General features: G+C 42.1%; 1 protein-coding gene across 8 annotated transcripts in view; it reads left to right on the top strand.

The window, feature by feature from the left end:
• adgrv1 (adhesion G protein-coupled receptor V1) overlaps positions 1–16,192 on the top strand; it is an 838,553-nt gene that overhangs the window by 158,060 nt on the left and 664,301 nt on the right. For all 8 annotated transcript variants that reach the window (XR_005461637.1, XM_038805279.1, XM_038805282.1 and 5 more), the window contains 4 exons: positions 1,310–1,576; positions 2,790–2,916; positions 6,130–6,347; positions 7,546–8,289. Coding sequence is in view for 7 of the 8 variants with exons in the window: in XM_038805279.1 (XP_038661207.1) it covers positions 1,310–1,576; positions 2,790–2,916; positions 6,130–6,347; positions 7,546–8,289 (1,356 nt within the window). In the remaining variant the exon portion in view is untranslated. The remainder of the gene's footprint in view (positions 1–1,309; positions 1,577–2,789; positions 2,917–6,129; positions 6,348–7,545; positions 8,290–16,192) is intronic.

The raw sequence follows: 16,192 nt of genomic DNA, 5'->3' as shown, positions 1-16,192 counted from the left end.
ATGTACTCCCCAATATGGTGTCATCTACAAGTTTTGAAATTGTATTTAAAATTTCCAAATCGTTCATGTATGTTTTAGATTACTGATTCCAGCACAAATCCTTGTGGGATACCACTCCCCTGCCCCTTCTTTGCCAGTCTGGGTAGATACGCTTAACACCTATCCTCTCCCTTACGTTCTGTAACTAGCTTATACCCATTCTTCTAGTTACACTCTGACTTCATATGTTCTAGCATTAGTGATGAATCTACCATGTGGTACCCTATTGAAGGATTTTCAGAAAATTCAAAAGACTTTTGAAATTAGTTCATGCACTCACTGCGGTTCTATTGAGCACTGACTACAGAAAATACTTCCAAACTCTTACCCTTTCTATGTAGAAGTATTTCCTAAGTTGACTCCTGAAAGATCTGGCTGTAATTTCTTGACTGTGACCCATATTTCCAGATTCACCAACCAAGTAGTTTATCCCTATCAGTTCTCCTTAATATCTTGAGAACTTTGATTAAATTGGTGCTTGAGTTTCTAAATTTCAGGGAATGCAACACTAGTTTACACAACCTCACCTTGTGATTTCAATCTTGGTGTCCATTGTTCCAGGGATCTGGTTTCATTGAGTATAAGTAATATTTGTTGAATGCTGTCATGTGGCAAATATGAATAAAATGGGGGCAGCACGGTGGCGCAGTGGGTTAGCCCTGCTGCCTCACAGCGCCGAGGTCCCAGGTTCAATCCCGGCCCTGGGTCACTGTCCGTGTGGAGTTTGCACATGCTCCCGTGTTTGCATGGGTTTCGCCCCCACAACCCAAAGATGTGCAGGGTAGGTGGATTGAACACACTAAATTGCCTCTTAATTGGAAAAAAATTAATTGGGTACATTAAATTTTTTTTTTAAATGAATGAAACAGAATGTTGGACTTCGTTTATGATAGCTGGAAGACTGACCTAACTGGTATGATATGATAACTGGCAATTATCTATACCCACAGCAGGTCTGATAGCATCTGTGGAGAGAGAGTCATCTGTGGAGTCAAAGTGTCATCCAGATTTGAAACATTACCCTCCTTCGGTCTCCACAGATGCTGTCAGACCTGTTGACATTATCTAGTATTTTCTATTTTTGTGTCAGATTCCAACATCTGCAGTAATTTGCTTTTATCTATATCCACAGAACTGCTATTCTCCATACAACACTTGTCAACACTCTGAGAAATGATATTTCTAAGATGGACTACTTGAAATATGTTTAATATTTTGTCAGATAGTTTGCTTTGGTAAAACTGACCCTGACTGATTTGATTAATTTTAGACCCAATTGTCCTTCGAGTCGAAGAAGGAAGTGTTGCCAATTTCACAGTTGCTAGAAATGGATCTGTTGACTTTGTAGCTGCTGTTGTTTACAATGTTGAGAGCGAAGGAACCTCCAACAGCGATGAAGACATTATTGCTCTGAGTGAAAATAATACACTGGTATTTGAAGTAGGAGAAAGGACTCAGAATATTTCTGTTGTTATTAATGAAGACAATGTTCCTGAAACAGATGAAACGTTCTACATTGTATTGGTTAATTCTACAGGTACTATTGTTTGCCTATTTTTCCACAACGGAAATTGATTGTTGTTGCTGGCACTGTCTTCAAGACTTGTGTTTTTATTTTTCTAACTATGAAGAAAAGAGCAAGATTGTAAGCTGCCGAACTGCATTAGATTACTATGGTTAAATTAAGATTTATAGGCGAAAAATAATTAAACATCAAGTAAGCTCATAATGAGCAGTGTTTTGATAAAAACATGTTTTGGTATTTACACTCTTTTTAACTGTTCTAGCAAAATGAAGCAGATTCCTTTTAAAATATTAATTTCTGAAACTTTCAGACATCTTGAAAAAACTTCAATATTAATTGAATACCGCTAAAATGTTAGGTCATAATTATTTGAAGCAAATGGAAGTTTCTGGTGCTTTTTAAAAAATTTGTTCATGGGACAAGGTTGTGCCAGCATAATGTCCATCCCTAATTGCCCTTGAGGGGACAGCTAAGAGTCAATCGCATTGCTGTTGTCTGGAGTCACATGTAGGCCAGACCAGGTAAGGACGGCAGATTTACTTCCCTAAATGACATTAGTGAACCAGATGGGTTTTTACGACAATCGACAATGGTTTCATCGGGAAGCATTACATAGAATTGTAATTCCAAATTTTTATTGAATTCAAATTTCACCATCTGCAGTGCTGGGATTTGTACCTGGATCCCCAGAGCATTACTCTGGGCCTCTGGTTTACTGGTCCAGTGACAATACCACTATGCCACTGCCTCCCCTAGACCTAGTTAATAAAGCAGTAATACTGAGGTTGAGAACTAGTGACAGGACATTAGATTCATTTCAGTAGGTCGAAAATTGAGATATGGCAGGATTGTTTTTGTGGAAGGAACAAACCTAAAGGATCCTCTTCATCTGAATCAATCTTGCAATTTTAGGGGATGATTTATGCTGTTGCAATTTATAGTGAAATTGTAAATGTGTTCTTTGTAAATGCATTTATAATGCATAGCTTAATTTATAGTGAAATCATCAATGCAATTTTCAAGAACATGCTCATACTTTTACTGCATTTAATGAACAAGATCATTTTCCAGTTTGATATACCTATTTCTGTTCCGTATCGTCATGGAATTATTTGTCTCGATAATCAACACTCCAAATTCTTTCGTGAAGTTGGTAATCTAATCGGCTGATTCCATCACTTGTTCAAAAAATATATTGTGCATAAGGTCTCACTTCTTGTTGTAGGAGATACTGTTGTGTATGGAACCTCAAGAGCTACAGTTATCATTGAAGCAAATGATGATCCTAATGGAATCTTTTTACTTGAAGCTTTTGAAAAGTTTGTATTTGAAGGAATGACCAACAATTTTATGTAAGTATTAAAACTTGATTATTTTGAAACGGTATCAATATCAAATTTGAAAGTAGAATGAAATGCAAACCATCATTCTTGGAAGTTGACATGCTAGCTATCTAGTAATATAAAAGAAAATTGCAAGATTTTTTTCGATGTATAAAAGTTACGAGAGGGGCAAGAATGGACATTGGATCACTGAAAAATGAAGCTGGAGAAGTAGGAATAGGGAACATGGAAATGGCCGAGGAACTGTAGGTACCTTGTATCAGTCCTCGCAGTGGAAGACACCAGTGGCATACCTGAACTTACAGAGAGTAAGGCGGCCGAGGTGAGTATTGTGGACATCACTAGGGACAAGGTGCTGGGGAAACTGAAATTGATAAATCACCCAAACCGGATGGACTACACCCCAGGGTTCTGAAGGAGATGGCTGAGGTGGTTATGTTGGCTTTCTTGGCGACCTTTCAGGAATCACTGGAGGCAGGGAAGGTTCCAGGGGATTGGAAAATAGCTAATTTAACATCCTGTTTAAGAAGGGAGGGAGGCAGAAGACAGGAAATTATAGACCGGTTAGCCAGACTATGGTTGTTGGTAAGATTTCAGAATCTATTAATAAGGATGGGATTGCAGAGTACTTAGAAATTCATTGTAAAATAGGACTGAGTCAGCACTGATTCGTCAAGGGGAGATCATGCCTGACAAATCTGTTAGAATTCTTTGAGCAGGTAACAAGAACGTTAGACAAGGGATAACCAGTGGACGTGATCTGTTTGGATTTCCAGAAGGCCTTTGACAAGATGACGTGTAGGAGGCTGTGAAATACGATAAGAGCCCATGGTGTTCGGTGCAAGGTACTGGCATGGATTTAGGATTGGCTGACTGGCAGAAGGCAAAGTGTGGGAATAAAGGGGCCCTTTTCAGGATGGCAGCCAGTGACTAGTGGCATTCCCCAGGAGCCAATGTTGGGACCACAACTATTCACTATATACTTAAATGATCTGGAAGAAGGAACTGGGGCCATTTTTGCTAAGTTTGCAGATGATACAAAGATATTTAGGGGGACAGGTTGTGTTAATGAAGCAGGGATGCTGAAGAAGGACTTGGACAAGCTAGGAGAGTGGGAAAACGAGTGGCAGATGGAATACAATGTTGAAATGTATGAGGTTATGCACAATGGAAGGAGGAATAGAGGCACATACTATTTTCTAAATGGGAAAGGCTTCGTAAATCTGAAGCACAAAGGGACTTGGGAGTCTCAGTTCAGGATTCTCTTCAGGATAACATGCAGGCTTGGCTGGCAGTTAGGAAGGCAAATGCAATGTTGACATTCATGTCGAGAGGGCTAGAAATGAGGCCGTGTAAGGTTCTGGTCAGACCCCATTTGGAATGTTGTGAGCAGTTTTGGGCCCTGTATCTAAGGAAGGAAGTGCTGGCCTTTGAGAGGGTCCAGAGGAGGTTCACAAGAATGATCCAAGGAATGAAGGGCTCGTCATATGAGGAGTGGTTGAGGACTCTGGGTCTGTACTCAATGGAGTTTAGAAGGACGAGGGGGACCTCTTTTAAATTTACAGAATACTGAGAGGCCTGCGAGTCCTCGATAGAGTGGACGTGGCGTGGAGAGGATGTTTCCGTTAGTAGGAGAAACTAGAACCTGGGCGCATAGTCTCAGACTGAAGGGGCGATCCTTTAAAACAGAGGTGAGGCGGAATTTCTTCAGCCAGAGGGTGGTGAATCCGTAGAACTCATTGCCGCAGGAGGCTGTAGAGCCAAATCACGAGTGGTTTTAAGACAGAGATAGACAGGTTCTTGATTAATAAGGGGATCATAGAGTATGGGGAGAAGGCAGGAGGATGAGAAGCATATTAGCCATGATTGAATGGTGGAGTATACTTGATGATGACCGAATTGCCTAATTCGGCTACTATGACTTTTGCACACTGTCCCAGGAATTGAAAAATAATTTTCTTCGTAATAAGCATTGGATTTCTCTTGCACTAGAAAAAATAACATGTTAATTAAATATTTTGAACTGCATCTTTTCATTATAGCTTTGTACAATATAGATTCTGGGCGGAAATTCAAGCTGTGCCATTGTAGCAGCTCACATGCTGGTATGGGGGCAGTATAAGGATGGGAGTTAGGCCCCAAATAGACAATGAATTGATGCCTCTGTCATATACCTGGTGGGTATTCAGGAGAAATGCCAGTGGGGATTGGTGCGGTGCTGCTGACTGAACAGCTCAGACCATTGGAGAAGGAGCACTGAGGTAAAAGGTGTGGGAGGGCAGGATTTGGGAAATTGGAGAATCTCCAAGTGTATTTTTGCAGCGAAAGGTGGCTGTAGCAGTGAGTGCTGCCTCTTTGAGCATCATTATTCTTTTGCTGTGCAGCACAAGGTTTAACAACCTCACCAGAGCAGCCAAGATAAGCTATTTATTTCTGCTGTTCTTTCCTAGTAGTGCATTAAAAATGTGACAGCCTTGATTTATTATCTTCATGATGACAGAGGATTTAGAAGTGAAAGTGGGTGAGACATTGTGGATTGAGGTTTTGCAGAAGTCAACTCTGTTAATTGTAGTAATTGAGGTCAGAACAAACCCATTGTAAAACCTCTAACTTCTGGGTAGCTAATATAAAGACACAAACCAACAGACAAGGGTTGCCTGACAACCTGGAACCCCACACGGTATTTCTCCCCCCAAACCCACCCCGCAGGCCTGACCAGAGTCGTGGTCCTCACTCCATATCTTCCGCAACCCTCCAGCTCCTAACCTCTTCCAAACTCACATCCCTGCCCGCCAAACTCCTCCAACTACCTACCCCTCACCTCTGAAACCCCCCAGCCCATTCCCATCTCCCACCCTCTACCTCCAACCATTAAACTTGCCTGCTTTAAGGCAGTGAGTGCAATTGGAAATGGGGCTTGGCCTTCTTGAATCTGTCGATATTGGAATGCGCTGGGGCCTAAAAGGAATGTTTCAATTCAGGACCTAAGCATCTCCGGAAACTGGAAGTGTCAGTTGTCGAGGGCATCTAAATATGTACTTCTTTTAAATCCTGCAGGCCATCTCTTTCAGATGCTAGTTGGAAATTATGATCCATAATTTGAGGACTTTTTATTCATTTTATTTAACAAATTTGTTGTTGCTGAAGTAATTTATGCCAACTCAAAACATTAAACTGTGAGTAAAATGTTTTTCTTTATTTTGTTCTCCTGCTGACAAACAGGATTTTAAGGCAACGAGGAAAATTTGGCAATGTTTCTATTTCCTGGCAGCTGTTTGTCAATGACTCTTTCTTGGAACCTGAGCAAGAGTTTTCAGAAACATCCGGGATTGTGCTGTTCACAACTGGAGAATGTGCCCGCCCTATAACACTCTATGCACTTGCTGATGGAATTCCAGAATTCAATGAAATTTATGTTCTCAGGTTGCTAAGTGCTTCAGGTATGTGCTTCAAGTAAGGCCTGTTGAAATAGTATTTTATTTTACATATTGCACAGGTATTGCAGTGCTCTCTTGTGCCAGCATTTGTTGCCTATCCCTAATTGCCCTTGAACCACGAGGCAGTTAAGTGTCAACCACACTGTGGGTCTGGAGGATAGGTAAGAATCGTAGATTTCCTTCCCGTAAGGAACCATGAATGAACCCCATGGGTTTTTACAACAGTTGATGATCATTGACATGGTCATCATTAGCTTTATATTGCAGATTTATTAACTGAATTTAAATTCAAGCAGCTGACATGTTGCAATTTGAAACCATGTCCCTGGAGATTAGACTGGATCTTTGGATTATTGGTCTAGTGATATTGCCACATCGCCACTCTCTCCCTCTACTAATGAAGGTATCTATAACACTTGTTTTTCAGCACTTCATACCGTTTATTGCTTCTAGAGTCTGTCATAGAACTGGCAAAGGAGAAACTATTTTTAAAGAATATACCCATGGTAGCGCAGTGGTTAGCACTGTTGTTTCACAGCGCCAGGGACCCGGGTTCAGGCTTGGGTCACTGTCTGTGCAGAGTCTGCATGTTCTCCCGTGTCTGCGTGCGGTTCATCCAGGTGCTCCGGTTTCCTTTCACAGGTCCCGAAAGACCTGCTTGTTCGGTGAATTGGACATTCTGGATTCTCCCTCAATGTACCCGAACAGGCGCCGTAGTATGGCGACTAAGGGATTTTCACAGTAACTTAATTGTTAGTGTAAGCCTACTTGAGACACTAATAAAGATTATTATATCCTCGAAGGTGCTTAGTCTATACTATACTATGCTAAAAATGTTGAACACATTCATATCAGTATTCTTGTTTACTATTTTAACAGCTGTGATTTAAGATAATGAGTCAATATCTTCATTAAATTAGTTGAGAGAAACATTTGAGTCAAAGGCTTTACTTTATGCAGTCATACTACACACAAGCTGGAAATGCATGAAACTCAAGCTCTCATTATGACTATAAATCAGGCTTGTCCAACCATTTCACATAATTGAAGCTTACCTTATATGCACATTCTGTTATTTCGTTTCTTTGCCACAGTTATAATGGTTTTAGAATTTAAAAAAAACATAATCTTGTGTAAAAATTGCTTCCTGTCCAGTAGAATCATTTTGGAAAGATGAATTCATTTTTTGTTAAATTCACAGGAGGATTTCCTGGTCCTGGTGCACAATTATCAAATGGCAGCTTAAGTGCTAATGTTGTGATTCCATTTAATGATGATCCTTTTGGAGTTTTTATTCTGGATCCAGAAAGCCAAGACAGGGAAATTGCGGAAGATATCCTGTCAACTGATGATATGTCTCGCATTACAAACTTCACCATTCTACGACATAAAGGCACATTTGGGGATGTTCGAATTGGATGGGAGATACTGACCAATGCATTCAGGCATGGGTTGCCTGAAATGACTGACTTTATCCTGGTTGCAACATTTCCCAATTCTGTTGAATTACGGCCTCACGCAAGACGGCATCACACGGGTACAGATGCTCTTTACTTTAGTGGGGCAGAAGGTGTTTATGGAACTATTAACCCAGAACATCATCCAAGGATGAATAATACACTTGCAAATTTTACATTATCTGCATGGGTGATACCTAATCCCAACACTGATGGGTTTATCATCTCAAAAACAAACAACAATGGCAGCATTTATTACGCTGTGAAAGTGATGACAAATGAATCTTCTGCATCAGTAATGTTCCACTATACTCTGCTGGGGTCAAATGTTACTCATGTTGCCACAGTAACAACATCGAAACATGTGGAAGAAAAGACTTGGATGCACATTATAATTATGGTGGATGATGGGCTAATTGAATTTTATTTGGATGGCACTCTGCTTCCCGATGGCATTAAGAGTCTCAAAGGGGAAACAATAGCAGATGGTAAGTGTTCAAAACTGACAATCATACAATTTAATGATGCAGTTACATTGCCAGTTTTGGCTGATGAAGTCTTTATCACTTGCCAGTATAATAGAAGCATTGCTCTTATTACCAGGAATTTGTCATCAACGTCAAGTGCTTTTAGATACGGTCTTTTGTGACAGTCTTTTGTGATAGTGAAACTTCTGGTGGAAATTTGAAAGTGGCTCTTTCGTTAACTTCTTAATGACCAAGTGGCTAAAGTGACTGTACCTATACTATGCAAACCAACATAGTGTTTATTAAACCTCTGCTCTATATGGACTTTCCCCTATCATTGGGAAAGTTACTATCAAACAATAAAAAAGTCACCACCTTTGGATAACTACAAGTAAAGTGGTTGGGAAAATGACAAACAAATGCTAATCCAGCTATAACATTTCTAAAAGAAGTACAAAATCTGATTGCCATATACATTTCTGTAAGACCATAAACCTTAGGAGCAGAAGTAAACCATTCGGCCCATCAAGTCTATCCCATCAGCCAATTAGCTCATGACTGATTTGGTATGATAATCCTCAACTCTACTTTCCCACCTTGTCCCCATTACCCATATGAGTAATAGCTATTTAACATAAATACAATCAATATGTTTATTCAAGTAATTTTCATGACATTGTGCTCTAAAATTAGATCGGCTGAAGTGAACAAACTGATCTGCCACAGAGATTTTTGAGAGCTATAATTTTCACTTCTGTATTTTTTGAGAAAGAGATTTCCCTATGTTTATCTAAAATTATGTCTATATTAATGCTCAAGTGCAGACATGCTGGCCAGATAGTACAAAATTGTGATCTCTTCTACATAGCCACCTGGAATTTAGACTTTGGGAATAATCAGCAATCAAATTGTGCTCAAGATCTGCTAGTTTTGAGAACTTTCTTTTTTCCAGGTTTCCACTTTAATCTATTTGCATATTGCCAAACATAAAATCTATCATGAATCAAAATGAGCAAATTGGCAGTTCTTTGTAATGTAATTTGGAAAACAAAATTGCTTTAGAAAAAAAATCTCTGATACAGTTAAGAGTATTAACCTGGTGTGTTTTTATTCATAGAGCTGAGGTTTATCTCACAAAATTTAATATTTTTTAATCCGTCTGAAGTTCACCACGTGCAAGTAACCTGAATTTAAATAATTGAAAATTACTTAATAAAACATAATACTTGCTTTTAAACAAGTGTGTAGTAATCTTAGTAAATTAAAATAAATTATATTAAAAGTTTTTAAAACATTCCTATGTAAATTAAAATAAATTATATTCAAAGTTTTTAAAACATTCCTATTATTCTCTTTGCCGCTAAAATAATTGTACAATTTTAAAAGCCTTTATGAAGCCCTGAAAAGTGGTGTAATTAGCTCTAACTGACAATGGCAATTAATCTGATTGGGATGTTCTTTCTCTCAGTGGCTTGTTTGTCTGTGGAATTCTTTTTTCAAAGCAGTGGAGGCTGGGTCATAGAATCGTAGAATCTGCGGACTGGAGAGAGGCCCTTTGGCCCAAACTGGTCCATGCCAAACAAAAAGCCCATCTAAGCTCACCGCATTTGCCCCATATCCCTCTGAACCTTTCCTATCCATGTATCTGTCCAAATGCCTTTTAAATGTTGTCAAAGCCTCTGCCTCAATCACTTCCTTTGGCAGCTCATTCCACACACCTACCACCCTCTGTGTAAAAACGTTGCTCCTCAGGTTCCCATTAATTCTTTCCCCTCTTATGCCCTCAAGCTCTCGATTCCTCAATCCTGGGGAAAAGACTGAGTGCATTTACCCTATCCATTCCTCTCAATTTCTTATCTATAAGATCACCCCTCAGTCGCCTGTGCTCCAAAGAAAGAAGTCCTAGCCTGTCCAATCTCTCCATACAACTCAGTCCCTCGAGTCATAGAACATAGAACAGTACAGCACAGAACAGGCCCTTCGGCCCTCGATGTTGTGCTGAGCAATGATCACCCTACTAGGGGCAGCAGGGTAGCATGGTGGTTAGCATAAATGCTTCACAGCTCCAGGGTCCCAGGTTCGATTCCCGGCTGGGTCACTGTCTGTGTGGAGTCTGCACGTCCTCCCCCTGTGTGTGTGGGTTTCCTCCGGGTGCTCCGGTTTCCTCCCACAGTCCAAAGATGTGCGGGTTAGGTGGATTGGCAATGCTAAATTGCCCGTAGTGTCCTAATAAAAGTAAGGTTAAGGGGGGGGGAGTTGTTGGGTTACGGGTATAGGGTGGATACGTGAGTTTGAGTAGGGTGATCATGGCTCGGCACAACATTGAGGGCCGAAGGGCCTGTTCTGTGCTGTACTGTTCTATGTTCTATGTACTTAAACCCACGTAACCCGTATACCCGTAACCCAACAATCCCCCCATTAACCTTACACTACGGACAATTTAGCATGGCCAATCCACCTAACCCGCACATCTTTGGACTGTGGGAGGAAACCGGAGCACCCGGAGGAAATCCACGCACACACGGGGAGGACGTGCAGACTCCACACAGACAGTGACCCAGCCGGGAATCGAACCTGGGACCCTGGAGCTGTGAAGCATTGATGCTAACCACCATGCTACCGTGAGTCCTGGCAACATCCTTGTAAATCTCTTCTGCACTCTCCCCAGTTTAATAATATCTTTCCTATAAGCAAGGTGACCAAAAATGAACACAACACTCCAGGTGAGGCCTCACCAACATCCACTACAACTGCAACATAACTTGCAAATTTCTACACTCAATGTCCTGACTGATGAAGGCCAGCATGCCAAAAGCCTTCTCCATTGCCCTATCTGCGTGCATCTGAACTCCAAGGTCCCTCTGTTCCACGATACTTGCTAAGCTCCAACCATCACCATGAAAATCCAACCTGGATTTGACTTTCCAAAATGCAACACCCCACACTTATCTGTGTTGAACAACATTTGCCATTTCGGAGCCCATTTCCCCAGCTGATCAAGATCCTGCTGCAATTTTTGATAATGTTCCTCACGGTCTACAATACCACCTATTTTAGTGTCATCGTTCATATAGATAACAGACAGCAATGGGCCTAGCACTGACACCTCAAGCACACCACAAGTCACAGTCCTCCAGTCCAAGAAGCATCCTTCCACCATTACCCTCTACTTCCTACCATCATTTCAATTATATATCCAATTTGCCAGCTATTCCAGGATTCCATGTGATCTAACTTTCCAGAGCAGTTTACCCTTACCATGTGGAACAAAGGCCTTACCAAAAGCCATATAGAATATGTCTATCCCCCTGCCCTCATCAACCTTCATGGGCACTTCTTCATCAAAGAACACCAACAAATTTGTACGGCATGATCTCCCATGCACAACGTGGTGCTGACTTCTCCTAATCAAACCCTGTCTTTCTAAATGCCTGAATGTCTTATCCCTCAGAATCCTCTCTAGTACCTTACCCACCGCAGATGTGAATTGAATTTATTCTAGGCAGAGTTAGACAGATCAAGGGTGTCAAGTGTCGTCGAGGACAGAATGTAGAGCAGAGTTGAGACCGTACAATCAGATCTGCCACTTTCTTATCAAATGGCAGGGCAGACCTGGAGGGCCAAATGGGCTACTCCTGCTCCTAAGTCCTATGTTCCTATTATTAGATTGTATAGCTTAGAGGCAATGTAGTTGATTTTCGTGTTCTGTTCTAAGTAAGTTTTAAATTTGTCAGAGCTAATGAAAATGCTGTCCAAGAGAACAAGTACAAAGAATATTAAACTTTTTAATCTAAGCTCGCTCTCATAAGTAATTCACTGTTGGCTTTCCTGGAGCAGTTCCAACCCTTGAGAGGCTCATCATAGAACATAACATAGAACATACAGTGCAGAAGGAGGCCATTCAGCCCATTGAGTTTGCACCGACCCACTTAAGCCTCACTTCCACCCTATCCCTGTAACCCGATAACCCCCCCTAACCTTTTTGGACACAAAGGGGAATTTAGCATGGCCAATCCACCTAACTTGCACATCTTTGGACTGTGGGAGGAAACCGGAGCACCCGGAGGAAACCCACGCAGACACAGGGAGAACGTGCAGACTCCGCACAGACAGTGACCCAGTGGGGAATCGAACCTGGGGCCCTGGCGCTGTGAAGCCACAGTGTTATTCACTTGTGCTACCATGCTGCACCTTTCTGGATGGTGGGTAATACCAGGTAGCCTAGGTATTTAGCTGATCAAAGCTATTATGTTCTATCAAGATCGTGGTACTGTTCGCTCCCAATTGGTAGCATGTGGAACAGGTAGAAGGACAGTATGTCACACTCGCCTGTTAAGGCACAGCTGGAAGTAAATGCTGAGCTGCCCAATCCAGGGGAAAACTTGAAACAGCTGCCAAAATAGGTTTTGAAATTTGCATGTTATGAGGAGAGGTTCTGAAATCAGGAAATGATCCCCTGACCAGTTATGATGATTTTATATTGAAGTAAATGTTTCTAAAAAATAAAGAAAAGTAAATAAAGTTATACCTGAACACAAGATGGCTTTGCACCATAAACAGTGCTTTAAAACCGTTCCAAAGATCTTAACTTAAACTACCCTCAGAGCTTACCTTCCCCTTTTCTGTTTTCTACATTATTGTTAACAAATTCTACCACCTGCTGCAGCCACAAGCACTACCCCTGACCGGAGCAAGGACTCCACTGCTAGTGGCTGTGAGGGTGACAATGCATTGATTGAACTTTATAATCTGGCTTCTTCCAGGCTGGAGCTGGAGATATTTGCAGCATCTCCTAATTTGCTGTCCATGTTGTTTAAAGTAAAGGTCACTGAGGTAAGACAGTTGACAACATTCCCTCATCCCAGAAACAAACAGGCAGAGTGAGCAAGTGGCTTGGTGTCCACCTATTTCAGGGTGCTGTCGCTTGCATGGACATTGCTTTGCAGATGCCGCATGCCACTCTGACCTAGACTAGACCCAAAAGGGATTCAACTTCATAGAACGATGGAGGTACCACTCCAATGAACCACTCCCTCAACGTCCAGTTGGTGTTTGATCACAGGTAGTAATTCATACAGGTCAATGATTTGTACTTTTTTATTATTCTTTCACGGGATCTGGGAGTCGCTGGTTAGGTAAGCAATTTATTGCCAATCCATAATTGTCCTTGAGAAGGTGGTGGTGAACTTCCTTCTTGAACGTTTACAATCTATGTGGTGTGGGTACATCCTCAGTGCTGTTAGAGACAGAGTTCCAGGAGCGTTTTGCAGGGACAGTGAAGGAACAGTGATATAGTTGCAAGTCAGTATAGTGTGTGGCAGGGAGAGGAACCTCCAGGTGCTGGTGTTCCCACGCATCTCTCCACTTGTCTTTTAGCTGATAGAGCTCACACGTTTGGAAGGTGCTGTCGAAGGAACCTTGATGAGTTGTTTCATTGCATCTTGTAATTTGTGCACACACTGCTGACACTGTGTGTTGGCGGTGGAGGGAATGGATTTGAAGTTTGTGGGTGGAATCCGCATGCAAGTGGGCTGCTTTTTCCTGGACGGTGCTGAGTTTCTTGAGTGTTGATGGAGCTGCACTCATCCAGGCAAGTGGAGTATTCTTCCACACTCCTGACTTGTGCTATGTAGATTGTGGACAGGCTTTGGTGAATCAGGGGGTGAGTTGCCCCACAGAATTCCCAGACCTGCTCTTGTAACCACAGTATTTATATGGCTGGTCAATGGTTATCCTCAGGATTCAACAAAGTTAATGACACTGAATAGCAATAGAATATGGGTAATAATAATAATCGCTTATTGTCACAAGTAGGGGGCCTCACGGTAGCATGGTGGTTAGCATCAATGCTTCACAGCTCCAGGGTCCCAGGTTCGATTCCCGGCTGCGTCACTGTCTGTGTGGAGTCTGCACGTCCTCCCCGTGTGTGCGTGGGTTTTCTCCGGGTGCTCCGGTTTCCTCCCACAGTCCAAAGATGTGCGGGTTAGGTGGATTGGCCATGCTAAATTGCCCGTAGTGTAAGGTTAATGGGGGGATTGTTGGGTTACGGGTATACGGGTTACGTGGGTGTAAGTGGGGTGATCATTGCTCGGCACAACATCGAGGGCCGAAGGGCCTGTTCTGTGCTGTACTGTTCTATTCTATTCTATTCTAGGCTTCAATGAAGTTACTGTGAAAAGCCCCTAGTCGCGTAGATTCACTCTCGTTGGAGATGGTCTTGCATGGCACTTGTGTGGCATGAATGCCACTTGCCACTATCAGCTCAAGCCTCTATATTGTCCTGGCCTTGCTGCATATGGATACAGACTGTTTCAGTGTCTGAGAAGTTGCAAATGGTGCTGACCATGCAATGATCAGCGAATATCCCCGTTACTGGCCTCATGACGGAGGGAAGGTCACTGATGAAGCAGTTGAAGATGGTTGGACCTAGGACACTACCCTGAAGAAGAACTGCAGAGACATTCTGCAGTTCTGAAGTGTCCGACTCCACTATCACAGCAGGCAGTCCATTCCACACCCTAACCACTCTCTGAGTAAAGAACCTACCTCGGACATCCCTCCTATATCTGCCACCCTGAATCTTATAGTTATGCCCCCTTGTAACAGCTACATCCACCCGAGGAAATAGTCTCTGAACGTCCACTTTATCTATCCCCCTCATCATCTTATAAACCTCTATTAAGTCACCTCTCATCCTCCTCCGCTCCAAAGAGAAAAGCCCTAGCTCCCTCAACCTTTCCTCATAAGACCTATCCTACAAACCAGGCAGCATCCTGGTAAATCTCCTTTACACCCTTTCCAACGTTTCCACATTCTTCCTATAGTGAGGTGACCAGAACTGCACACAATACTCCAAATGTGGTCTCACCAGGGTCATGTACAGTTGCAGCATAACCCCGCAGCTCTTAAACTCAAGCCCCCTGTTAATAAACATTAACAAACTATAAGCCTTCTTCAAGGCTCTATCCACTTGAGTGGCAACCTTCAGAGATCTGTGGACATGAACCCCAAGATCTTTCTGTTCCTCCACATTCCTCAGAACCCTGCCGTTGACCCTGTAATCTGCATTCAAATTTTTTTCTACCAAAATGCATCACCTCACACTTACCAGGATGAAACTTCATCTGCCAGTTTTCGGCCCAGCTCTGCATCCTATCAATGTCTCTTTGCAGCCTACAACAGCCCTCCACCTCATCTGCTACTCCACCAATCTTGGTGTCATCAGCAAATTTACTGACCCACTCTTCAGTCCCCTCCTCCAAGTCATTGATAAAAATCACAATACTCCTTACTTTCTTCATGAGCTGATCATGGGGAACCTTATCAAACGCCTTACTAAAATCCATGTATACGACATCAACAGCTTCACCTACACACTTAGCTACCTCCTCAAAGAATTCAATCAAACTTGTGAGGCAAGACTTACCCTTCACGAATCCATGTTGACTATCCCAGATTAAGCTGCATCTTTCCAAATGGTCATAAATTTTCATGGATTTCTGCTCTGTTCAGCTTGCAAAAATATAATCTCACATCTTGCATTAGTCCTGAAAACCTGCTCTTCCCATCAGCATCTGGGCCTTTTCCATTAACCTACCGACCACCGAAGTAAGGCTAACCGGCCTATAATTACCAGGGTTATTCCTATTCCCTTTCTTGAACAGAGGAACAACATTCGCCACTCTCCAGTCCTCTGGCACTATCCCCGTGGACAGTGAGGACCCAAAGATCAAAGCCAAAGGCTCTGCAATCTCATCCCTTGCCTCCCAAAGAATTCTTGGATATACCCCACCTGGCCCAGGGGACTTGTCGATCCTAAGGTTTTTCAAAATTGCTAATACATCCTTCAGTTCAGCACCTGTCAGTTTTGTATAAAATAAATAATTTACTTCAAAATAAAAGGTTAATATGTGATGATTAGAGT

The sequence above is a fragment of the Scyliorhinus canicula genome, chromosome 8 (assembly GCF_902713615.1).
Source record: "Scyliorhinus canicula chromosome 8, sScyCan1.1, whole genome shotgun sequence".
In the NCBI taxonomy this organism is placed as follows: Eukaryota; Metazoa; Chordata; class Chondrichthyes; order Carcharhiniformes; family Scyliorhinidae; genus Scyliorhinus; species Scyliorhinus canicula.
Note: the sequence above shows the minus strand (reverse complement) of the source record. Positions and strands in the feature narration are given on the sequence as shown.